This window comes from Phyllostomus discolor, chromosome 6, assembly GCF_004126475.2.
Source record: "Phyllostomus discolor isolate MPI-MPIP mPhyDis1 chromosome 6, mPhyDis1.pri.v3, whole genome shotgun sequence".
Classification (NCBI taxonomy): domain Eukaryota; kingdom Metazoa; phylum Chordata; class Mammalia; order Chiroptera; family Phyllostomidae; genus Phyllostomus; species Phyllostomus discolor.
The window spans coordinates 79211739-79239105 of record NC_040908.2 but is presented as its reverse complement, the minus strand read 5'-3'; the positions used below and the strand labels follow the sequence as shown (position 1 = coordinate 79239105).

The 27367-nt window shown below is 40.4% G+C and overlaps 1 protein-coding gene across 2 annotated transcripts in view; it reads left to right on the top strand.

Annotated features, from left to right (window-relative positions):
* Positions 1-276: 276 nt before the first annotated feature.
* Positions 277-27367, top strand: part of KMT2A (lysine methyltransferase 2A) — a 97697-nt gene continuing 70606 nt past the window's right edge. For both annotated transcript variants that reach the window (XM_036028469.1, XM_036028468.1), the window contains exon 1: positions 277-759. In XM_036028469.1, coding sequence (XP_035884362.1) covers positions 493-759 — 267 coding nt within the window. In that variant the 5' untranslated portion in view covers positions 277-492. The remainder of the gene's footprint in view (positions 760-27367) is intronic.

Genomic DNA, 27367 nt, shown 5'->3' with positions numbered 1-27367 from the left:
GGAGGGCGGGTATGCAGTTATTCAGGTTGCTGGGCGGGCGGCGGTGCAGTAGGCAAGGGCCCGGGCCTCGGGGATGGCAGTAAGCGAGTGCAGGCCAGGCGTCAGAAGCGGAGGCCGGAAGTAGGGTATCCAGGTTACCGGGCCTGCTGGCGCCGCCCGGCACTCTGCACTGCGGCCTGCTGGGCGCCGGCCGCCTGGCGGCCGTGTCAAAGCGTGTTAGGCAGGTTCCGGGGCCCTCGGCCCCCACCATCCGCCTCCCCGCCCCCCTGTGTTGTCGCCTCTCCCTCGCGCTGCTTCACTTCACGTGGGCGAACATGGCGCACAGCTGTCGGTGGCGCTTCCCCGCCCCGACCTGGGACCCCGGGGGTGGCGGCGGCGGGGCCGCAGGGGCCTAGGTGGGACGACCCCGCGGCAACGCGATCCCGGCCCTGCTGCTTCCCCCCGGCAGCCGGCCGGCGGCGGCAGCCCGGGGGCGCCCCCCCTCCCCCCGGCATGTGGCGGCCGCGGCGTCGGTGGCGGCGGCGGCGGGAAGCGGCGGGTTTGGGGCTGCAGGGGGATCGGGCCGCTGCCCTCAAGCACCCTCTTCGTCGTCGCCTGGTCTCGTCTTCGTCATCATCCTCACCTCCTCTGGGCCGGCCCTGCTCCGGGTGGGGCCCGGGCTTCGACGCGGCGCTGCAGGTCTCAGCCGCCATCGGCACCAACCTGCGCCGTTCCGGGCAGTGTTTGGGGAGAGCGGCGGAGGAGGTTGCAAGCGGAGAGGTAAGGGGGCGAGGAACCCCCAGGTTTGGGGTCTCGACCCTCTGTGGAGCCTCCTCCCCTCCCCCATCTGGGATTATGGAGCGTCCTAATTTGGGGACCATCTGGGGTCCCTGATCCGGGGCATTGGCCCTCCCATCTTGGGACCCCCATACATGGGTTTCAGATCTCCCCAGGCGCTCCCACCCTGGCATTTGAACCCATATGGCTGAGTGCGTTTGCCTTCCCACTCTCCTCCTGACCCCTTGCCCAAATGCCTTGGCACCGACCCCTTCACCGGGGCTTCCATCCCGGGACTGAACCCCTCCTCCCTTCCACAGATTACCTCATCCAAGCAAGATTCCTCCCACCCTCCCTCCTAGGGACCTGATCTCTCCACACCCTGCCTCCCTCTCTGGGCAGATGTTACACTCTTGGGGCAGTTTTTCTCTTGGCTATCTCTCGGGTGATGGTCTCATCCAGGTCCATATTCTATCCTTGGGGACCGTTGTCCCTTCCAGTACCTCGCTTCCGAAATCCTGATGAATCCCTAGCTCCATCCCGGGGCCAGGTCCCTACTACCAGCCACTCCCCCTTCCTTCACCTCCGCCCTGGTCCTCCACTCCCCACTTCCTACCCCAAGCAGGTAGATGCTCCCTCATCCCGCCCTACCCACCCCCCACCCCCCGCCCCGAGAAATCTTTCCTCCTTTGCCTTCCTTCACCTCCTTTCCCTCTAAAGATAATGGTGATATCCTATACAGCGGTCTGCTTCCCCGTCATACAGAGCTACAGTTTTCTAGCGTATTGGTAAATTACCGTCACTCCACCCTTTCCTCCCTTCAGAATGAAGGATTAGTGGCATCTTTGAGGGGAATAGTTAACTGTCCCCTGTGCTCAGAGAAGAGAATCTTTCCCCCGGAGAGGAGGCAGGCTTTCCCTCCAGCTCCGAGGATGGGCCCCTGTGAGGGAAGGTGTTTGTGGGGGACTTGGGCAGCACCCCTCCCAGGAAAAGCAGCTGCTCTCCTATCCCACCCACTGCGCGGGAGAGCGCCGCAATCTTCAACCCTACGTCCCTTCTTGGCCTCCTTTTCTCCAGCATTGCATTATTGATCCACCTTTTCCAAGGCCAATCCTGGGGCATGAAGGGGTGGGCGAAGAGAGGTTGAGTGAGGAGAGTAGCTAGGGACAGTTTTGCTTTAGTGCGTGGTGGTGGTTGCTTTTGGTTGGGAAAAGGGAGTTATGAAGCAAAGTTATTCTTTAGAAAGAGTTAGGATTATGTCTCTGATTCACGATCTTGCCCCTTCCACATTAGTACTGGGGTGGAGAATAGGGTGCTTTGATAAGCATTGTTCAGTCTCCTTCAGCAAAAAGGAAAGTTGCCCTAGGAATGGAAGTTGACTTGAGGTTCAGCCATGGCATTACACATTATTTTCCATGGATGCAGAAGGGGGAATTTGAATTGTAGGAGAGAGGGAGAAGAGGATGAGGGATGCTAGGAGGAGGAAGAGCAGCTGCTAGGAGTCTAAAGGAAGCGCTGGTTATGGGGTTGCTGCTCTACACTGCTCTTGATTGAAACAGAAAGGGAAAGATAACCAGGCATTTCCTGCGTGTTCTGCCGTTAGTGCACACAAAATATCCTGGGCAAACCCCTATCCCCTAGTGTGTCCTGCACCCCTGTAGATATATGAAACATCCTGGGAAGAAGTTGGGAGGGGGGAGATCCCAGAGATCCCAGTCCCTCCTTTCAAGGAGCTGGCATTTTTTAGTTGTTAGTCTTCCTGCCTCCTTTTTTAAATCGTTTCTAAGGCAGCCTGATGAGACTGACAACAACCCGCCTTCTGATAGAGCAGGGAGGACATGATGGGGGCGTGTTCCTTGCTATGTAGCTAGCTGCAGCGGCCCTTTTCCCTGCCTCTCTCTGCTATATCTCCACCTCCTTTTCCCCAGCCCTTCAGAAGGCAGCTGCAGTCAGCAGGGTTGCTTGAGACTATTTATTGGTTGCTGTAGATTATATTTTTTTTTGAAAGGCCAATTCTGTATTTTTTAAGCTAACAACACAGATCCCATGTAGTGGAGAACCAAAGGCCTCATACATGACAAAAAGACTGAACCGGTCAGGTTACTTGCATGGAGTTGGTGCTTAAATGTGAGTTGATTTTGCTTTTCTAAAAGATACAGCAAGCAAAAAAAAAATTAAGACATTTCATTTACCTGCTTATTTTCAAAATTGAGACTTGCCTGGTTATATGTAAATTTTAGCCCCATGTGTATTTGAATATAATAAGAAAGTCTTTATTAGGAGAAGCTAGTCTATTTAAGAGGATCCTTGGAAGCATTTTCTTTTTGTTTAGCATGCTTATGTATTTTGTATTAAAGGACAAGTGTTTACATTCCAAATGTTATCATATTAAAAAGCAAAGTTTTACGCTGACAGTTTCCAATTACAGCTTTTTAAGAGACTCGTGAGAAAGAGAGCTACCTGGATTCAGGGACCTAATGTCTGGGCACCAGGATATTTTATCTGTTGGTCTTTGATAAATCACCTTTAAAGTTTTAATCAGGTGCTAATGTTTTCTTATCCACTGGCATTATTTTGCTTAGCAGTAGTATACAGTGAGTGAAGCCTCTTAAGAAATTGCAGTTATTTTAAATAAGGTCATATTAGTAAGGTTTTTCTTCTTTCAAAAGTTTTGCCAAAACAGTAGTTACTTCTTCACTATGAAGAGTGGTTGACTGCTTATTGAACTTTATTTTTGTGAATTGGGCTTAACTGGACTGTTGTTTCATTAGTAAGCTTTTCATGTGATAGTTTGAGGCATCTAGTATGGGTTGGTGGTATACATTGATTAGTGCTAATGCATAGTGATTATGCCCTTTGGCCTGCTAGTTTTCAATGTAGAATCAAGCATTTTGTTATAGAGTCTTACAAATCAATGATAAAGTTCCAAAAGGAGGTTTAGGATTCCCCTAGGCCACATACTTACAGAATTCTGAAGATTGTTTCTCAGAATTCACTCAGCACTGTAGCAAGTCTTGCCTGGATTCATGAAGACATGGTTTGTGACCCAGAATGTTTCTAGCCTTCAAAATTCTGGTTTGGTTTAAATGAATAATGACTATAATTTGTTCATAACAAAACCTAAGTTAATATTTACAGAACTAGTAGTATGTTAAGGTGATTGAAAGGTAATAGAACTTCCAGATCACTTCTCTTTTTAAATTTCTTTAGCCATAGGAGACTTGTCCTTCACTGCCACACATTCCTAACTTCCCTCATTGAATATCTTTCTGGGTTCTACATATAAGAGTTCTTCATGACCAATTCTTGTGGAATGGGTTTATTTTTAAAAACATAAGTGTTTCTGGTCTTCTATTCTGGCCTTCTGTATGACAATTAGGAAATAGAATTTGAGTTTGATTTTATCAAGCACTGTAAGAAATCAGAGGTCTGCTTTTGTGCCTTCATTCTTGCCTGCATAGTGTCTGTTAAAATTTATTGAGGATTGGCTCAGGTAGTGTTAGCATAGTTCTACTTTGCCATCTAAATAAGCATAGTACAGCATCTTCTGTTGACTAGAATTTGGGCTGTTTGAAAATAAATACCAGAAATGGTTTATTTATCAGCAACTAGTCTTTGTACCTTCTCTACTACCTCACAGAATGTTGAAAGCAAACTTTCCACCCTGATCATAAAACATGGCAACTTTAATTATATGTAAATTGAAACTGAATTGCATTGGTATGTATTGAAATGGCAGTTTAGTTGAGATAGATTGAAGTGGGTCCTTGGGTTGGGCTTAGAAAAGATGATGGTTCTGTAGTGAGAGAGTATCTGTGTTGGGTTTTTTTGGTTGTTGTTGTTTATTGGGCATATGTACCAAGAGTGGGAGTTGCTCCTTAATTGCCTTTATAGCTAATCCTGAACTTGGTGGAAGGGAAATGAAGCAGAGAGCACAAGTGGACTAGAAAAAGCCTTGGAGTGGAAGCCTTTGGAAGTCAGTGGACTCTATTCACACTCATCTCTCACTGTTCAGTTATGGGACCATAGGCAATTCACATTTAACCTCAAATTTCAGATCTGTAAAATGAAACAGTTGGGTTAATATAGCTCCTGAATTCTTTTCTACTCCTTTCCATTATGTGAAATTTTGGTCAGTGCAAAACTTCTTACTGAGTTTTTTTAAAGAGTCAGAGTCAGGGAGTCTCTTTGGTTATTTTTAATGTCAGGTTGTACATTTTCCTACTTAATTGGTGTTATTGGGGAAGTTTTCATTGTATAAACAAAATATAAGGAGTTAACTGTATGGAAAAAATTCTTTGCTGAAGTTGATGACATACATGTATGACAGGTCAAAGGGGCAGTTTTCAGTTTAGGTGGTATGTTCCTCCAGGTATGTGAGGTGTTTAAAAAGCATTGTATTTATTTATTTATTTATTTATTTATTTATTTTTAGAAGGAGGGGAAGGGAGGGAAAAAGGGAGGAAAACATCAATGTGTGGTTGCCTCTCGTGAGCCCCCTACTGGGGACCTGGCCCACAACCCAGGCATGTGTCCTGACTGGGAATCAAACTGGTAACCCTTCGGTTTGCAGGCTGGCACTCAATCCACTGAGCTACACCAGTCAGGGCTAGATATGTGAGCTTTTAAATGAAAAGAAAAATCCAGTATATTAATGTATTTATAACTCCAAAGTGATAGTATCTACGTTGCAGGGAGTGGTTGTTAATATGCTTTAAAATGTGGTATATAGTACTTTGGTTTGGTACTGAGTGAGCATCAGAGAAATGCAGCCTGTAGACCTTTCTTCATCTCTCATTGAAAAAACCCTGTGACATGTGCCCATCTAACCTTCCATTTAATTATCCTGTAGGAAATCATTATTCATAAAATAGTAATCCATCTTTCTGATGGGAAGTTGAGAAAAAAATACTCCCATCTTGGCTCAATTCCCATTTCTTTGCTCACCCTGGAGCTGTCCTTACATTGAGCTGTGCAGACTCAGTACCTTTTGCCTTCCTTACCCTGTGGCTAGAGGGGGTTGCAACAGTGCTTTTCTCGCTCTGAGGGATCAAATACTTTAGTGCCTCTCTCTTTTGGAGACTCACTGTATTTTAATTGTAGGTCTCCTAATTGAGATGTTTTTGTGCCTGCCCACATTCCACTAGTGTTGGCACAGAACTTCAGCTTGTTTCTAGATTTAACTGAAGGCCTTCTTGTCTGTTTCCATTCTTCCTCTGCCAGGGTGGAATGGCCAGCAGCAGACCTTTGAGAAACGGGGAAGCTTTGTGATTGTCATTACTTTGGGGAGGAATTTATTCTAGGATTGCTGGGATGGAACCTTCTTTTGTATGCATATGTTATTTTCAGGTATTAACAAAAATTAAATTACTAGTGACTCTGACGTAAGATATCTACATTATAGTTAGTGCTTAACCTTGTAGACGCTAGTGGGAGAGAGAAGGCTAAAGAGTTCACAGTTAAAAAGTATTTGTTTGAGTCTTTCCTACATTGGTTTAAAGCTTTATAAATAAAACCTTATATAGAGTAAATCACAGATGATTTTTTTATTGTTGTTCACTGGTGGGTGATAAAGACAATCAATGAAATTATTGATTGCTCCTACAATTGTATCAGATTTAAAAACAGACTGAATGAAAATTAACTTGGAGATTTGAATTAACTTTTTGCTTAGAAAAGACTTTAGGAGATTTTAGAAATTATTGAATTAATTAAGAATACTCCTGTAGGCTTCAGTATTTCTTGAGAAGTTTAGGAAATGGCTAGACTTTTAGAGTAGTTTCAGAATAAGGTAAAATATTTTTTCTGGGAAAATGGAGCTTCACTTTAGTTTCCATTATATCAGTGCTCAAAACACAGCATATGTGGTGTGCTACAGGCAGTTATCTTCTTTATTAATAAAAAAGAATTTTAAATCCTTCACCTGGACCCAGATGGTTTCATTGATCACATCTATATTAGGCAGGCAGACAAAGGACCACTATTTTGTGTTATAGTCGTTCACTGGCTGTGAAGAAGGCCTGAAAGAACGAAGTACAGGATCTTTATGGCATGCATTAAAAAAATCTGGAGGCTTGCACTCTTATACCTGAGTGTGGGTGGTTTTATGGCCTAATTCTCTAATTGCTGGCATTTATGACAGTGTGCATGCCACTAGGCCCTGTGGCTGAGGTGGATTATGTGAGAATGGAGAGAGAAAAGGGATCCTTGTTAGGCTTTTCATTTTCTCCCTCAATAAGGTCTCTGAGAAAGCCCCAAGGAAGTAGTGAAACACTGGGACTGAGGGAATAACATCCCATAAAATGGTTCTTTATGTTTTTAAGAAGGATGATCTGCTTTCTTGACCTATCCAAAGAAATCCATACTACCACTGTTAAATATTTCAATGAACTCTGTACCTTGTCAGGTTACAAACCAGAGGAAGCCAACCACTGTAGCCTCTGCCAGACATTTACTTTTAAAGACTAAGTAATACATTTGAGAGAATTTTGTTCTGTGATTTATAGTTGTTTTGGATGACCTAAAGTTTGTACTAATTCCCTCACAGAATTAGTACAAAACTTGTTAGAGGCCAAACTTGGTTTTAAACTTTTTAGATGTTGAATATACTACCCTAATAGTTTTAACAGTTAAAGATATAAATGTAAGAGTTAGTTGGCAGTTTTCTGTGCTGTGTGTGAAAATTCCCCTTTCTTTGAAATGAGTACTTGTTTTTCTATTTGAAAAATAGACTGAAGGGAGTTCCCCAGATATCTTACCTTTATTATTGCTACAGCAGTGCCCCATGTTTTAACCAGTGGGTAGGGTCTATTCCACTGGCATCTATTTCTGGAGTTGTACTTTTCTTCCATATGTTTTGTTTTCTTGCATTTCTGTTTTGTGTTTGGTTGGAATAATTGGGCATAGAATTTTTTTATGTCTTTCAGCAATAAGAGCTATGAACCTTTCTAAAATTTAACTGTTTTAATCCTTATGATCCATGCTTTGCTGAAGGAGCATTGTTGTTGCTCATTTTATAGCATCAAGTATTGTAATTGTGGCTTTCTGTCTTGAACTAGGAAAGTAATGTTACTTCTGAGGAATGTTTTTGGAGAAAATTTTTTCATGAAACTCTCCTTTGTATTATCTTAGTTCTAAAAACTGGGAAGAAGTTAATCACAAATAATCTACACTGAGAGTAATAAATATTTATACATGCCTATATTCAGCTTCTGTCCATCCATGACTATCAACTAATTTTTTTATTTATTCTTTAAAAGATCTTATTTATATTTAGAGAGAGGAAGGAAGGGAGAGAGAGGGGGAGAGAAACATTGAAGTGTGAGAGAAACATAGAGCAGTTGCCTCTTGCATAGCCCCATCTAGGGAACTGGCCTGCATCCCAGGCATGTGCCCTGACTCAGACTTGAACTGGCTACCTTCTCAGGCCAGCACTCAATCCACTGAACCACACCAATCAGGGTGAGTATTAACTAATTTTTAGTTTAAATACAAACATACAACATATTCCCTAGATTATTGCCTTTAACTATAAGCAGTAAGACCATGCAGATAATATTTCTTTAAGCTTAGTTAATGAGGAAATTTTTTCATAATCTTTCATGTTTTTTATTCATATATAAACACCTTTACAAAGGAGGAGAGTCTCATTCTCTAATCTCTAATAGTATGAGATAGTGTAGCACAGAATAATTAAGATGTGTTAAAACCTTGAGCTCTGGATTTAGACTGCCTGGGTTCAGATCTTAACTCTACCATTTTTTAGTTGAATGACCTTGGAAAAATTTCTTAACCTTTCCATGCTTCAGTTTCTTGTAAATTATTGGGAGTCATCTTCGTAAAATTATTGTAAAACTTAATTGAAATTATGCATATAAAGTACTTAGTATTTTGCCCAGTACATAGAATCCCTAATTATTATTAGGATTCAGAGATTGAAAAGATATGAATGCTGTAATCTTTTATACACCAAGATAACTGGTTTTCATTATTTTTACTTACACATGTATACACCTATTTGAGTGCTATAATCTAGACTTTAGAATGTTCTTTTTCTTTATATATTTTATTGATTATGTTATTACAGTTGTCCAATTATTTTTTTCTCCCCTTTATTCCCCTCCACCCTGCACTCCCTCTGACCAGCATTCCCCCCCACTCCCCCACTTAGTTCATGTCCGTGGATCGTACATATAAGTTCTTTGGCTTCTCTATTTCCCATACTATTTTTAACCTACCCTTGTCTATTTTGTACCTACCAACTACCAGTATGCTTCTTTTTTAAAAAATTTTTTAATTAAATAGTGAATGCCTTTTCTAACTCTGCCTTTCTTTTTTAAGAAGGCACACTTTTTTTAAAGATGTTATTTATTTTTTAAAAAATTGGGGTTCTTTTAAAGATTATTATTTTTAGAGCGGGGAAGGGGAAGGGAAGGAGAAAGAGAGTAAGAGAAACATCAATGTGTGGTTGCCTCTTGTATTCCCCCAACTAGGGACCTGTCCACCAACCCAGGCATGTGCCTTGACTGGGAATCAAACCAGCAACCTTTTGGTATGCAGTCCAGCACTCAGTCCACTGAGCTACACCAACCAGGGCATATTTATTTATTTTAGAGATGAGGGATGGGAGGGAGAAAGAGAAGGAGAGGAACATCAATGTGTGGTTGGTTGCCTCTCACGTGTCCCCTACTGGGGACCGAGGCTGCAACCCAGGCATGTGTCCTGGCTGGTAATTAACCAGAGACCTTTATGGTTCACAGACCTGTGCTCAATCTATGAGCTATACCAGCCAAACCTCAATTATGCTTCTAATTCCCTGTACCTTTTCCCCCCATTCTCCCACTTCCGGCTACCTGCTTATAACCCTCCATGTGATCTCCATTTCTATGATTCTGTTCTGTTCTAGTTGTTTGCTTAGTTCTTGTTTGTAGGGTCAGTTTTGATAGTTGTGAGTTTGTTGTCATTTTACTGTTCATAGTTTTGATCTTCTTTTTCTTAGATAAGTCCCTTTAACTTTTCACACATAAAGGCTTGGTGATGGTGAACACCTTTAAGTTGACCTTATCTGGGAAGCACTTTATCTGCCCTTCCATTCTAAATGAGAGCTTTGCTGGATACAGTAATCTTGGATGTAAGTCCTTGCCTTTCATGGCTTTGAATACTTCTTTCCAGCTCCTCTTGCCTGGAAAGTTTCTTGGAGAAACCAGCTGATAGTCTTCTGGAACACCTCTGTAGGTAACTGTCTCCTTTTCTCTTGCTGCTTTTAAGATTCCCTATCTTCAATCTTGGGTAATGTAATTATGATGTGCCTTGGTGTGTTCTTCCTTGGGTCCAACTTCTTTGGGATTCTGAGCTTCTTGGACTTCCTGGAGGTCTAATTTACTTTGCCAGATTAGGGAAGTTCTACTTCATTATTTGTTCAAATAAGTTTTTCACTTCTTGCCCTTCTTCTTCTCCTCAAGTTCACAGAGCCACACCAACCAGATCTGATTACCAGTGTTTTAAACTCTGCATCTGATAGGTTGGCTATATCTTCATTGCTTGGTTCTGTTTTGGAGCTTTGTTCTATTCTTTCATTTGAGCCATATTTTTTTTGTCTCCATGTGCCTGTTACATCTTAGGGGCAGAGCCTTAGGTATTTACCAGAGCCGGGCTACTCACTTTGATGTGTAGTGAAGCTGTATGTGGGGGAGGGATCAGAGAATGAACAGTGCTGCTTGCTGGCTTTGGCCAGCTTTTCAGTCACTTCCCCTGCTACTCACAAGTAAATTGGGCCCTTCTCATGCTGATTCCCGGGTGAGTGGATTTATGTACATTCAGGACCCTGTGTGTCTCTCCAATGAACTCTCCTGTGAGGCCGGGAGATTCTCCTGCTGCCGCAACCCCCACAGGTTTTTTCAGTCAGAGGTTTTGAGGCTTTATTTCTTCGTGCTGGAACTTCGGGTTACATAGTCTGTCTCACTCCCCAGTTGTTCCTCCTGGTTTATCCACACACAAATGTGAGACTACCAGGTCCTTCATACATTACCTTGCCACGAGTCTTTTCCACCCTAGCTGCCCTCTCTGCCCCATCTCCCAGTCTGGATGAATGTTTCTTCTTTAACTCCTTGGTTGCTGGACCTCTGTACATTTTGATTTTCTGGCAATGTTGTTTTTTTGTTTTTTTTTTTTAATTTGTTGTTTTCCTCCTTTTGGTTGTTCAAGGAGGCAAAATGTATCTACCTGTGCCTCCATCTGGCTGAAGTCTAGAGTGTTTTTGTTGTTGGGTTTTTGTGTGTGTGTGTTTTTTGTGTTTTTTTTTTTTGAAAAAAAAAAAAAAAGATCTTATGCATTAATTTTGAGAGAGAAGGGAAGGACGACGAAAGAGAGGGAGAGAAACAGTGATCAGTTGCTTCTTGTATCTGCTTCAACAAGGGACTGAACTCATCACCAAGGAATGTGCCCTGACAGGATCAAACTGACACCTTTCACTTTGCAGAACAACACCTGAATAACTGAGCCTGGGTATTAAGTTCATCAGTAAGTTAGAACCAAACTGAAGTCCAGCCATTCATCTTGGTAACAGTGGGTACCATTAGTGTTAAAACTGAAACATAATTAGAAATAAAGTAGAAAAGAGAGAAAAAAGAACAAGACAGTAATATGAAGGTAGAATACCAAGGAAAAACAGTACATCTATAAATTGTATAATTATTAGGCTAAGGCAGCTGTATGAGAATTGCTACTTTGGTCGCTGTAGCTCGTGTTCCTTTTAAGATTGTGAGTACTTTGATGGTCCCCCTACAACACTCTAAGGCTCTCCAGGGTTTTGGCTCCCTGGTTGAGATCCATTACTCTGTACTTGGTAACTATTTGACATTTGTTCTCACGTTTCTGCTTGGGTAGGTAAGTCTCCAGAGATCAATGCAATTGACAGTTTAATTATAGAAGAAATGCTAAGTTATAGGTTACAATTTCTGGGGTTTGGAACTTAACTTGAGAAATAAAAATAACCACAAATAGAGTAGTCAAAAACAAATTAAACTTTTTAATTTTTCAATTACAGTTGACATTCAACATTATGTTATTTCCAAGTGTACTGTTTAGTGGTTAGACATTTGTATAACTTACAAAGTGGTACCCCCAATAATCTAGTACCCCCTGACACCATAAATAGTTTAATATAATATTTGTTGACTGTATTGCCTATGCTATAATTTACATTCTCCTCAGATTAAAGTTGAAGAATGACTAGCAGAGGGTAGTATGCTTAAGAAGGAAAAGTACAATTCTGATTTATTTCTCTTAAATAAAAAGTTTGCTAAAATACACAATACACTATCTTTTGCAGCTAATAGTTGTTCTTGTCATATGTCTAATAAGTGGCCAAGCTAGAATTCAAATCCAAACCTGTATTTTATTTGAAAGCTCATCTGTCTTCCCTGTAGTGTTTATCTTCAACTCCATTTTCTTTTATGCATCCAACCAATTTTTGAGTCTTGACCATGGTATTTGTGTAGTGTTTATTTCATTGGTCCCATGCTTTTCTGTTTATACCATCCTACTTTAAATTCTGTTACCTTTGCATGGATTATTACTATAACTGCCTTTGTTTTCACCATATACAGTGTTTACTCATGGTTTTCTTAAAGTCATGTCTGATTATATCACTTTACTCTTAAAATCTTTTGATTTCTTATGATTATAAAATAAGATTTAAAATTCTAAGCCCCTGCTTGGCTGGTGTAGCTCAGTGGATTGAACCGTGGGCCTGTGAACCAAAGGGTCCTGTCAGGGCACATGGCTGGGTTGCAGGCCAGGTATCCAGTGGGGATGTGTGGGAGGCAACCACACATTGATGTTTTTCTCCCTCTCTCCTTCCCTTCCCCTCGTTCTAAAAAGTAAATAAATAAATCTTTAAAAAATTCTCAGCCTTCATAATCTAGCTGGCCTACATTTTTACATTTTTAACATTACCTCTTTAAATACACATTCTCATTTATGTGATTCAACCATATTGAATTACCAGTGTATTACATGTTCTCCACAGTCTGTGTGTACCTGCTTTTGTACTTTCGTGAATACCCCTTCTTTACCTTAAAGTCTTACCATCTTATCCTCCCTCTGCTCATTTATCTTTTATGGCTCAGCTCAGATCCACAGGTCTGAGCTCTTCCATGAAGTTTTCACAGATACCACTACTAGTTGAAACTCAACTTCTAATTTCCTGTATGTATGTATGTATGTATGTACATATATATGTATTTATTGTACTTTACAATAGATTTACTTAAGGAAACTTTAAATTGCAAACACTTTTATTGTATCTTACTTTTCCCTGTTAGATTGTGATTTCTTTAAGACATGGACAATTTTAAGTCATCATTTATGTTTTATATTGTTTACAATGGTGACTTTTCATATAAAAGGTTATCAGTGAATGTTTATTGAATTGAAAATTTGATATATGCACAACTTTTAGGAATACATTGCAATGACATATCATATAAGCTATTAATGTTGTACAAGTATATTAGCAGGAATATTTTGAATAATTTTTTAAAAATAGTAAAGTACCACAGAGGAAAGTCTAAGACCCATCTAAAGACATTTTTGTGAAAGTGCTAATTAGGGTTTTAGAAATGATGTGGTGGTGGTGTCTTGATGGGATGGCATCACCTCTTTTGTAGCCAACACTAGCATTGATTCTCCCCTTGCTTGAATGTTGTTTCCATTTCTAAGTTCCTCAGTTTAAAAGGAAGGGGGAGACCTTTGAGATGATTCTGAGGAGACTCAGAAGATGATTATATGATTGGAAATCAGTCCTGTGAGGAAAGGTTGAGAGGTTGAGAGGCCACTTAATAACTCTTCAAAAAACATGAATGAATCCATTATTAAGAATGGTAACCAGCTGTTTTATAGCTCCACTGATGTGAGACTAAGACAAAAATAGGTTTCAACTCAAGCAAAGAGTAGTTGTGTAAAGAACTTGTTGCTAATGGTGGTTGTCATTATAGTGATGATAAAAAGGTTACCAAAATAATTTTATGGTCTTCTCTGGAGGTGAATTTTTACAATACGTTCCTGCCTATATATATATATATATATATACACACACACACACACACACGTAAATATGTTTTTGTGTGTTTGTGTGTAAATATGTCTTTTATACATATATATACACATACCTTTCAAGCTACCTTCTCACTCTGAATCAATAAGTATATGTATATATTTTTAAAGATTTTATTTATTTTTAGGCAGCAGGCAGGAGAAGGAGAAAGGGAGAGAAATATAAATGTGTGGTTGTGTCTCATGTCCCCCCATCTGGGGACCTGGCCCCCAACCCAAGCATGTGCCCTGACTGGGAATTGAACCAGTAACCCTTTGGTTCTCAGGCCTGCACTCAATCCACTGAGCTACACCAGCCAGAGCTTAATAAGTATATTTTTATTCAGATCCTAGAGGGCATGTTTTGTACTTTTTAATATTACCCAAGAGGTCCTAGAGCCTGGTTGGCACCCTAAGAAGTGTTTGATTTGAATTGTCAATTTATGGCAGTAATTAGCTTTAAGTAGTAAACTCCAGAGAAATGTCATTATGAAATGATTTTATAGTGGTTTTATAGGAGAATAAAATTTTAGTAGATGGAGCTATGAAAGAAATCCTAAACATCAAGAGAAACCAGGGAAAATAGTACGTGTGCTTTCAATATAGGAAACAAGTAAGTATTTGTAGCTTTTACAGTTGTAGTTGAAAGAGATGTACTTCAGAATATTGCTTGTTAAGGTTATATCATTGCTTGTGGATATGTTATTAGCAAGTGCTTTGTAAATCCTTCCCTATCTAAAGTAAGTTTGCTTCATGTGAATGAGGACTACAAAAGTCTCTGACCCTTAGCTTTTGAGGCTGTATGGAGGGCTTGCATCACTCAGAATGAAACCTTTTAGATATGTTGGGTTGCACAAAGCATTTCCTGTATAGTCAGAATGAAAACTGAATTGGGATTATTCATACAGATTACCAAGTCTGGGCTATTAATACCAGCTTGTTTCTTACCAACTCTTAGTTCTAAAACCTTGATTGAGTTACTGAAGCTTTAAAACTTTTGAATTTAGTACTGAAGTTGTGTATAAATTCCTTCTTTTAGGTGAACTGATACTTGGTTTATTTAAGGTTATTAATATATAATGAATATTTTCTAAGTTTCATTATAGGAAATGCTGTCCAATCTTATTAAATGACTGGAGTTTTAAGGTGAAGCTGGACTGTTGCAGGAATTCTGCAAGTGATGGGAAAGGGAAGGACAGTTCGATTCCCTAATTGTAAAATTTGGTGTCATTTAAGAAACTCTGGGAATTGGAAAATATGAAAGGTTCATACTTTTCTTATAACTTAAATGCTAGTCATACAAGTATAATTTAGAAAGCAAGAGAGTATAAAAGCAAAGAATAATTCTCAAGATTTTTTTCTTCTACTTGACATACTAGTGTTTGGAATAATAAAAAAATACCAGACTTTTTTAAAGAATAGGTAATGCCCCATAATGTGGGCTGCTCAGAATGTGATGGCAAATGTCTAAATGTAATTTGGTAGGTAGAAGGGAATCCATTGTTTTTTAAAGATATTAAGAACATAAAACTTTTCAACTCATATATTAAACTTTAATTTCTTAAAAACATTGCCCAAAACATTGCTGGTGTGGCTCAATGTATTGAATGCCGGCCAGTGAACCAAAGGGTCGCTGGTTCACTTCCCAGTCAGGGCACATAACAGGGTTGCAGGCCAGCTCCCCAGTAGGGGGGCTCTCGAGAGGCAACAACACTTTGATGTTTTAAATATAATCTCTGCCTGATAATGAGAAATGTTAATCCAAAAGTCATCTAGGATTGAACAGTGCAAAGACAATACAATGTTCTTCATGAACAATGGTTGGTAAAATTTTCACCCACACAAGAATGAAATCTGTTTTAAAATATTTAATTGAATTTTACCTAGCAACTGTCACCTAGAAACACAAATATACCCACGTTTTAAAAAATCATCATTTGAGGACATTTTTTTCCCATTGCTTTTTAGAAAGAGAGGTAGAGAGTTAAGGGAGAGAAACATCAATGTAAGGAGAGAAACATTGATTGGCTCCCTCCCGTAAGCGCCTGGCCTGGGGATGAACTCGCAAATTAGGCATGTGGCCCTGATCGCAAATTAGGCGTGTGGCCCTGATCGGAAATCGAACCCCCAGACCCTTGGGCTGCAAGATTTTGCTCTAACTGAGCCACACCGGCCAGGTCAGAAATGTATCCACTTTGTAATCAGAGAAAATATGCCCCCCTTATCCTAACTCCACATTAACAAGAGCAAGAAGTAGAGATCCTCAAACAGCTAAGCAAATGAGACAGGTGAACTCTACCTACCCTGCTTCAGAAAGGGATAGCCATAATATTGCTCATTTGTCTTAGGAAAAAACTTAAAAAAACAAACAAACAAACAGCAAAATAAACTCACTATACCACATAGTAAGCACTACAGACTCTTGGCAATGCTCCAAATTACTTTGCAGAATCTTAAAGATCAAAACAAATGAGCAAGAAAGGTATGTTTTCAGACTCCTAGTTTCCAAGCCTAAATGGGTTTATCTGCTTGCTGCAGCAGAGGAAATAGGCCATCTTAAAAGATATACTATAGAAATTTAGTTAGTCATCACAATCACAGGGTTTATTCTGTTTAATAGGAGGATACCACAAAATGACCAGATCCATTTGAACAGGGTAGAAAAATTAAATAAACACCAACATTGTTTTCAGAGATGTTTTTGTTTATCATAAGAGAATTTAGTCCTCCATGTGCCTACTTGTTCTTATCTTGGTGCAAAACTCAGGTTTCATCCTTCCTTCTGGGAAGATGGGCTATTGGATGACCAACAGCAACAAGAGTAATACCGAGGAATTCACAACCTCCTTCCCTCTACAGGTAAATGGGAATTATCTCTCCATACTCAGTTTTCTGAAGGAGCAATGGTAAGTTAGATGACAAAAGTGAACATTCCTTTTGGCAACAAGACTACCAAGTCAGCTAACACAATTTTTAACCAATATTTAAAAATTTATTTTTAAAATTTTATTTTAGAGAGAGGGAGAGGAAGGGAGGAAGAGAGGAAAGAAACACTGATCAGCTGCCTTCCACATGCAGCCTTAATTTGGCGACCAAACCTGCAGCTGAGGCACATACCCTGACTGGGAATTGACCCTGACTCTCCAGTTTGTGGGAAGATGCCCAACCAACTAAGTCACACCGGCAGGGCTTGATCCAGTATCTTTTTTTTTTTTTTAAAGGGATTTCTTTCTTTCTCTTTCTCTTTCCTTTTTTCTTTTCTTCCCTCCCTCCCTCCCTCTCTCCCCTCCTTTTCTTCTCTTTCTTTTCTTTTCTATTCTTTTTCTCTCTCTTTTTTTAAAAATAGATTTTATTTATTTAAGTTTAGAAAGAAGGGAGGCAGAGAAACATCAAGTGTGGTTGCCTCTTGAGAGCCCCCCTGCTGGGGAGCTGGCCTGCAACCCTGTTATGTGCCCTGACTGGGAAGTGAACCAGCGACCCTTTGGTTCACTGGCCGGCATTCAATACATTGAGCCACACCAGCAATGTTTTGGGCAATGTTTTTAAGAAATTAAAGTTTAATATATGAGTTGAAAAGTTTTATGTTCTTAATATCTTTAAAAAACAATGGATTCCCTTCTACCTACCAAATTACATTTAGACATTTGCCATCACATTCTGAGCAGCCCACATTATGGGGCATTACCTATTCTTTAAAAAATAGTCCTGGTATTTTTTTATTATTCCAACACTAGTATGTCAAGTAGAAGAAAAAATCTTGAGAATTATTCTTTGCTTTTATACTCTCTTGCTTTCTAAATTATACTTGTATGACTAGCATTTAAGTTATAAGAAATTTATTATTAACTAGCATTTATTTTTATTTTTGGAGAGGGGATGGGAGGGAGAAAGAGATGGAGAGAAACATCAGTGTGTGGTTGCCTCTTGAGTGCCCCCTACTGGGGACCTGGCCCACAACCTAGGCATATGCCCTGACTGGGAATCAACCGACATCGCTTAGGTTCTCAGCCCACACTCAATCCACTTAGCCACACCAGCCAGTTTAAATCACTTCCTGTTATGTATTCAGATAACCACTGTTCTTTTTGATGCACCATTAACGAAGAGAACTTGATATGGCCCTGTCCCTGCCAATCCTGACAAGAGATTGGTGATGTTAGTTCATTAACTGCAACCCTTTCGTGAGTAGATAGGTTTCAAAACCATCTTGGTTTAAGAAATTTGTCATTCTCTTTTTAAAGATTTTATTTCTTTAGAGAGAAGGGGAAGGAAAGAGAAAGAAGGAGAAACATTGATGTGTGAGAGAGACATCAGTTGCCTCTTTCATGCCCCCAGTTGGAGACCCAGCCCAAAACCCAGACGTGCCCTGAGTGGGAGTCTGAATTTTACAAATGGTGAAGAGTGCTTACAAAGAAGCTCATCTTCCCCTAAATGGCATTCATAAATACAGCAGTCTATAAAGTAAGAGATGGAGAGAGGTTGGAAAATGTAATTCATCTTCTAAAGAACACTTTAAAAATTATTTATTTATTTTTTAGAGAGGAGGAAGAAAGGGAGAGAAACATCAATGTGTGGTTGCCTCTCATGCACCCCCAGCTGGGAACCTGGCCCATAACCCACGCATGTGCCCTGACTGGGAATTCAACCAGCAACCACTTTGGTTTTCAGGCCAGCACTCAGTCCACTGAGCCACACCAGCCAGGGCTGTTTCACCTAATCTTGACCACACTTTTAGGCAGCCACTACTATTCCCAGGCAAGGAAACAGGATGCACTGAAGGACTTGGATATTTAATAGGTATTCTTAGACTTACCATGTCCAAAAAATCTCGATTTTCCCTTTCCTTATTTTGGAATGACTCTGCTACTTACCCAATTTCTCAGCCTTGAAGTTTAAGAGTTATTCTTAAGAGTTAAGTCTTTCTGTACTACCTCCGAAATACCTTCAGTCCAGCCTCTCATGAATCCTACCACCAAAGCCCCAGACTTATCCATTCTAATCTTTTGGCTGGACAACTTGGTCATCTTGCTTCTTACCTCACTAAAGTTCATTTCTCACATAGCAACCATGTACTCCAAGATTAAGTCATTCAAATCTTATTATTCACTCTCTTTAAACCCATCCGATCCCCATCCTACTAAATCTAAATTCCTTTTTATGGCCAACAAAGCCATACATGAGCAAGCCTCTGTCCAAGTCTGCTGCTTCAACACCATGTCTTTATTCTGACTTGTGGTACTGCAAAGTCACGCCTTTTGTCTGTCACACATGCCATGCTTGTTGCTGTCCCCAGGCCTTTGTACTTACTATCAGTTTAGAATACTACTATACCTAGATCTTTATATGTCTGTCTTTTTCTCATCATGTAGGTCTAAAGCAAGGTTTAGCAAACTTCTCTGAAAAGGGCCAGATAGTCTGTTTAAATGACTTAACCTGTGCTGTTATAGTGTAAAAGCAGTCACAGACAATACATGAACAAATGAGTTTTGCTGGGTTTCTAATAAAACTTTATGGACACTGAAATTTGAACTTCATATAATTCTCATGTGCACAGAGTATTCTTTTGGTTTTTGTTTAACCATTTTAAAATATTAAAAACCATTCTTATTTCACAGACTGAACAAAAACAGGTGGCAGGCCAGATTTGGCCTGTGGCCCATAGTTTGGTAATCCTTGGTAAACCATCACCCTAGAGAAGCCCTTTCTGACCATCTTAAGTGTAAATAACCCCCATAGCTAACCCCCATTATTCCTTATTGCCCTCATTTTTTTATTTGTTATATGTTTATTTTCTCTCTCCACTAGATTGTAGCCTCATGGAGTAGGGATTTTTGTCATTCCTTCACCTGTGTGTCTTTGGAATCTACAACCCTGCTTGGCTATACTCAGTAGGTAGTGGCTGAGTGATTGAATGTCAGTCACACTTGAATTATGGCTGTAGACTGCTATCTGGTAACCCTTTATTAAGAAAAAGGACAGTCTCTTTCCTGCATTAATTCCATGTATATGTGTGTACCATTTCCAGAATAAACTTGAAATATGGCTGTGCTCCCTGCTGTTTATTTTATCAGCTTTAGCTTTGCCATTCTAAAATGGGCAAGGTTCTGACAATTTATTCGTCATTTATCTTGGCCCTGCTGTGGCTACCCCTTTCCAGTCAAATCAGTTTTTGCTAATCCTTGCATCTGACTTTTTTAAAGTATATTTTATTGATTATGTAATTACAGTTGGCCCATTTTTCTCTCCCCTTTATCCCCCTTTGTCTGATATCCCTCCTTCCCTCCAACATCCCCCCCACTTAGTCATGTCCGTGGGGTTGTACATGTAAGTCCTTCAGCTTCTCCATTTCCCATACTATTATTAACCTCCCTTTGTGTATTTTGTACCTATCAATTATGCTTCTTATTCCCTGTACCTTTTCCCCTACTCTCCCCCTCCACACTGATAACCCTCCATGTGATCTCCATTTCTGTGATTCTGTTCCTGTTCTAGTTGTTTAATTAGTTCGTTTTTGTTTTTGTAGGGTCAGTTTTGATAGTTAGACCTTGTTGTCATTTTTCTGTTCATAATTTTGATCATCTTCTTTTTCTTAGCTAAGTTCCCTTTAACATTTCCTATAATAAAGGGTTGGTGATAATGAACTCCTTTAACTTGACCTTATTTGGGAAGCACTTGATCTGCCCTTCCATTCTAAATGATAGCTTTGCTGGACAGAGTCATATTGGATCTAGGTCCTTGCCTTTCATGACTTGGAATACTCCTTTCCAGCCCCTTCTTGCCTGCAAGGTCTCTCTTGAGAAATCAGCTGATAGTCTTCTGGGAACTCCTTTGTAGGTAACTGTCTCCTTTTCTCTTGCTGCTTTTAAGATTCTCTCCTTATCTTTAATCTTTGGCAGTTTAATTATGATGTGTCTTGGTATGTTCCTCTTTGTGTCCAACTTATTTGGGACTCTGAGCTTCCTGGACTTCTTGGAAGTCTGTTTCCTTTGGGAGACTAGGGAAGTTTTCTTTCATTATTTTTTCAAATAAGTTTCGATTTCTTGCTCTTCCTCTTTTCCTTTTGGCACCCCTGTGATTCAGGTGTTGAAGTGTTTAACATTGTCCCAAGGTTCCAAAGCTACTTCTCATTTTTTTGAATTGTTTCTTCATTCTCTTCGAATTGGATGTTTATTTCTTTTGTTCCAAATCGTTGATTTGAGTCCTGGTTTCCTTCTCTTCACTCTTGGTTCCCTGTATATTTTTCTTTATTTCACTTTGCATAGTCTTCACTTCTTTGTTTATTTGTTGACTATACTCAGTGATTTCTGTGAGCATCCTGATTACCAGTGTTTTGAACTCTCTGATAGATTGGCTGTCTCCTTGTCTTTTTCTGGAGTTTTGCTCTGTTCTTTCATTTGGGCCATAGTTCTTTGTCTTGGCACACCTGTTAGGTTGTAAGGGGTGGAGCCTTAGGTATTTGCCAAGGTGGGGAAACTGATTTTCTACTTCTCATTATTCCCCTTTCCCATTTATTCTTAGTCAGCCATTGTCTGTTATTTTTATTTCGTTCAGAGGTGCATTAAAAACAATTTTTGTAGGTAGTGAGTTTCTTTGAGAATCTGAAGAAATCTGTTGTTTCTGACCTGACAGGTTCCCATATAATCAAAATTTTGCTTGTGATTTTAGAGGAATTGCTAATCTTGCTCCTTCCTATCATCTCTTCTGCAACTAAGGTCATGCTTAGCCCCTTTCCTAAGGGAAGTGAATTCCCTTTTTTTGTGCTTTGTATGTATTCCCTCCCAGTGGTGACCTCCCATCCCTTTCCATTTATTACTACTTTTTTCAAAAACATTTTATTCATTTATTTTTAGAGAGGGGAAGGGAGAAGAAATAGAGGGAGAGAAACATCAGTGTGTGGTTGGTTGCTTTTTATGAGCCCCCTACCAGGGACCTGGCCCCTCAACTCAGGCATATGTCCTGACTGGCAATCTAACTGACGATCCCTTGGTTTGCAGGTTGGCGCTGAATCCACTGAGTCACACCAGCCAGGGTTTATCTACTTTGCTTTGAGGATTTTTGATTTCTTTTTCCTTGCTGCTATGTACTCCTTCAGCATATAAATCAACTAAAAAGAAGAATCCTCCCCAACTGGCCTTACCTTACCTTGTGCCCTCTCTCTTTCCCCATATAACTGAGTTTTTTTGTTTGTTAGTTTGTTTTTTAATTTTTTAAAAGATTTTATTTATTTACTTTTAGAAAGAGAAGAAGGGAGGGAGATTAGCATCAGTGTGTGAGAGATACATCAATCTGTTGCCTGTCGCATGTCCCGAATTAGGGACCTGGCCTGCAACCCTGGCATGTGCCCTGACTGGGAATCTAGTTGGTGACCCTTTGACACATGCCAGCACCCAGTCCACTGAGCCACACCAGTCAGGGCTATAACTGAGTTTTTTCAAAAGAGTTACCTATAGTTATCTCAGTTTTGTCACTTTCTAGTTACACCTCAACCACTGCACTTTTACCTCTAACAACATGGCTTTGAAACTGGTTTTGGATGGTTGGTCACAGGTGACCTCTCGGTTTTGATACCCAACTTGGCATTCCTCATATGTAATCTTGACTGTTTTGTACTTACTATGTGTGACCTTCCTTGGCCATTCCATCTCTGTCTCCTTCTTTCGCTTTCCTTTTCCCTAGACATTGTTAAGTATAGGTATTTGGGGGGGGATCTGCCATTGACCCTCCTTTTCTCTCAGTATTTTCTGCCTGAGTGATTACATTCATACGTAGTTTCAGCATTCATATATTCATTGGCTCAAATGTGTTTTCTCTGGATAGACAACTTGGATAGGCATTTCAAATTCAAATGTATAAGGTAGTCTCCCTTCCCATTCCTGTAAACTTCTGTGGTATTCCTATTCTTGTAAATACCACCATAAACCTAATCAACATCAGCCAAACACCTGCAAGTCTTTATTAATTCTTTCCATTCCCTTAACCCTTGATATTAGAACTTTTTCCATTTTGTCTTGTAGCTGTCTATGGATTCTGCCTTTTTCCCTAGGTCCCCAGTGCCGCTGCAGTCATTTTATAACTGGTCTTTGTGCATCTTGTTTTAAAGACAATCTCTACTTTCCCACTGCTATCATAATGATCTTCTGAAAATATAAATCTAACCATGCTTCTATCCTGTCTAAAAATGTCACCGATCAACTGCAGCCTTCAGGGTAAGGCCCATAGTTCCTTAAAGGTAAACTAATCTCACAAAAGGATTTAAGACCCTATGTGATCTGCCTCTGCTTCTCCCCCTTCTCCAGTATCTTATGCTCCTTTCCCACATTAGCTTAGGCCCTTAGCCACACTGAAGTATTTGTAATTTCACTCCATGGCATGATCTTGTACCTCTGTGCCTTTGTAGATATTATTCTCTGTGTGTGTAATATCTTTCTCACATCCTAACTGACCATCCTTGAAAAGATACTAAGTTTTCATTTTTTTATGCAATGGCTTTCCTAAGTCTTTCTCCTTTAGTGAGTTAGTTTCTTTTCTGCTGTGTTTCTATAGGTATTCCTCTAATATAGCAGGCAACATACTATATAACATTAATTTATTCATCCTTTGTTGATAGATTACCACATTGTAGAAGGCAGAAGTTGTCTTTTATCTCTGTCTTTATCCCTTAACCCTGAAATGGGCTCACATACATGTATTTTAAGTGAATGAATGGATTTTTGTCTGTCTCACCAGCCTGAAAACATTCCCACTATGCATTTTTTTTCTTTTAAGATTTTATTTATTTTTTAGAGAGGTGGGAAGGGAGGGAGAAAGAGAGGGAGAGAAACATCAGTGTATGAGAAACATCCTTTGGTTGCCTCTCACACACCCCGAACATGAGGCCTAGCCTGCAAGAGAAGCATGTACCCTTACTGGGAATTGAACCGGCCACCCTTCAATACGCAGGCTGGTGCTCAATCCCTTGAGCCACACTAGCTAGGGTCTGCTATGCATTCTTAAAAGTGAGAATCACCCTGGCTGGCGTAGCTCAGTGGATTGAGCGCGGGCTGGGAACCAGAGTGTCCCAGGTTCGATTCCCAGCAGGGTACGTGCCTGGGTTGCAGGCCATAACCCCCAGCAACCGCACATTGATGTTTCTCTCTCTCTCTCTCTATCTCCCTCCCTTGCCTCTCTAAAAGTAAATAAATAAAATCTTAAAAAATTAAAATATATATATATATATATTAAAAAAGTGAGAATCATATTGTCTAATTCTTTGGAGTCCACTCATATATTCTACTACAGTGCTGTTACCACAGTAGATACTTAATGTGTGTGTTTTTTTTTTTTATTTTTAAAAAAACATTTAATTCATTTATTTTTAGAGAGAGGAGAAAGGAAGGAGAAAGAGAGGGAGAGCAGCATCAGTGTGTGGTTGCCTCATGTATGCCCCCTACTGGGGACCTGTTCTGCAACCCAGGCATGTGCCCTGACTGGGAATTGAACCAGTGACCCTTTGGTTCACAAGCTGGCACTCAATCCACTGAGCCATACTAGCCAGGGTGATATGTAATATTTTTTAAACAGTTAATGTATGTCCTTTACTTTCATTTTACAAACATTTATTGAGTGTCAAATTTGTGCCAGATAGTAAGGAATACAAAAATGAGTAAGTAAACTGCTCTTGCCTCAAAGAATGAACATTTTACGGGAGTCAGGTATGTGAACACGTTTCTTAATCTCTTGTGCTCCACTCATCCAACACCCATTGGTTGCCTGAGGACCCTGATTCATCAGGACGATGCTCCAACCAAATGAGCCACCTGGAAAGGGCTAGAATTTTTTATTTGTAAATTATAGTTGACATAAAGTATTATGTTAGTTTCAGGTGTATGCCTACATAATTAGACATTTATAGTACTTACAAAGTGACCACCTTGATAAATGTAGTATCCATCTGACACTATATATAGTTATTACAGCCATACTGACTATATTCCTTATACTGTGCTTTACATCTCCATGACTATTCTATAACAACCAATTTATACTACTTTTTTTAAGATTTTACTTATTTATTTTTAGAGAGGGAAGGGAGGGAGAGAGAGAGACATCAATGTGCGGTTGCTGGGGACCATGGCCTGCAACCCAGGCATGTGCCCTGACTGGGAATCGAACCTGCGACACTTTGGTTCGCAGCCCACACTCAATCCACTGCGCTACGCCAGCCAGGGCCCCCAATTTATACTTCTTAATCTCCTTACCTTTTTAACCCATGCCCCCAACTATCTCCCAACCATCTATCTGGCAACCATCAAAATGTTCTCTGTATCTGTGAATCTGTTTCTGTTCTGCTTGTTCGTTGTTTTGTTTTTTAGTTTGAACATATAAGTGAAATCATCTGGCATATGTCTTCTGTCTGACTTACTTCAATGAGTATTATACCCTGTATGTTTAGTCATGTTGTTGCAGATGGCAAAATTTCATTCTTTTTTATGTCTGAGTCATATTCCATTGTATATATGCACCACTTCTTTATCCATTTACCTCTTTTTTAAATGTATTTTATTGATTATGCTATTATAGTTGTCCCATTTTCCCCCTTCATTCCCCTCCATGCTGCACACTCTCACCCACCCACATTCCCCCCCCCCTGTAGTTCATGTCCATGTGTCATACATTCTTTGGCTTTTACATTTCCCATACTATTCTTGCCCTCCCCCTGTCTATTTTCTACCTACCATCTATGCTACTTATTCTCTGTACCTTCACCCCCACTTCTCCCACTCCCCTGTTGCTAACCCTCCATGTGATTTCCATTTCTGTGGTTCTGTTCCTGTTCTAGTTGTTTGTTTAGTTTGCTTTTGCTTTTGTTTTAGGTGTGGTGGTTAGTAACTGTGAGTTTGCTGTCATTTTACTGTTAATATTTTTTACCTTTTTCTTGGATAAATCCCTTTAACATTTCATATAATAAGGGCTTGGTGATGATAAACTCCTTTAACTTGACCTTATCTGAGAAGCACTTTATCTGCCCTTCCATTCTAAATGAGAGCTTTGCTGGATAGAGCAATCTTGGATGTAGGTCCTTGATTTTCATGACTTGGAATACTTCTTTCTAGCCCCTTCTTGCCTGTAAAGGCTCTTTTGAGAAATCAGCTGACAGTCTGATGGGAACTCCTTTGTAGGTGACTGTCCCTTTATCTCTTGCTGCTTCTAGGATTCTCTCCTTCATTTTAATCTTGGCTAATGTAATTATGATGTGCCTTGGTGTGTTCTTCCTTGGGTCCAACTTCTTTGGGACTCTCTGAGCTTCCTGGGCTTCCTGGAAGTATATTTCCTTTGCCAGATTGGGGAAGTTCTCCTTTATTATTTGTTCAAATAACTTTTTTAAAAGATTTTATTTATTTATTTTTAGAGAGGGAAGGGGGAGAGAGAGAGAGAGAGAGAGAGAGAGAAATCAATGTGCAGTTGCTGGGGGTCATGGCCTGCAACCCAGGCACGTACCCTAACTGGGAATCGAACCTGCGACACTTTGGTTGCAGCCCACGCTCAATCCACTGAGCTATGCCAGCCAGGGCCTCAAATAACTCTTCCACTTGTTGCTCTTCCTCTTCCCCTTCTGGTACCCCTATAATTCGAATGTTGGAACATTTAAAGCTGTTCTGGAGGTTCCTAAGCCTCTCCTCGTTTTTCTGAAGAAACAAGAAACTCTTATTTCTTCATTCTTTTCTGTTTGGTTGTTTTTTTTCTTCTTTCTGGCCCACTCCATTGATTTGAGTCCCAGTTTTCTTCCCATCACTATTGGTTCCCTATACATTTTCCTTTTTTTCACTTAGTATAGCATTCATTTTTTCATCTAATTTGCGACCAAATTCAACCAATTCTGTGAGCATCCAGATCACCAGTATTTTGAACTATGCATCTGATAGGTTGGCTATTAGAAGCATAGCGCTTCTCCCAAGCAAACTGAGCCCTTCTGGTGCTGATTTCCATGTGGGTGGGCTTGTGTACATTCTAGGGCCCTGTGGGTCTCTCCAATGAACTTTCCTGTGAGGCTGGGAGTCTCTCCCTGTGCCTCAACCCCCACATGTGTTTTCAGTGGGTGACTTGAGGCTTTATTTCCTGGCATTGGGGCCCTGGGATGTGTGGTCTGTCTCACTCCCCAGTTTCGCCTGGTTTATCCACGCGCAAATATGTGACCTCCCGGTCAGGCAACCACATTGGGCCAGAACCTCGCTGGTTCTGCCCGTTGCCACTCTGCGCCCGGGGTCTGCCAGCCATCACCTGTGTACCCGCGGTCCACAAGCCACTGCTTGGTTTTTTGGGGTTGTTTTTGGCTTCGACCCCTGTTCCCCCGGCCGCCCTTCCCACTGGTCTGGATGAATGTGTCTATATTAACTCCTTGGTTTTCGGACTTCCATACAGTTCAATTTTCTGTCAGTACTGGTTGTGTTGTTGTTTCTAAATTTTTGTTGTCTTTATTTTGGTTGTGCAAGGAGGCACAGTGTGTTTACCCACGCCCCCATCTTGGCCAGAAGTTTCCTGT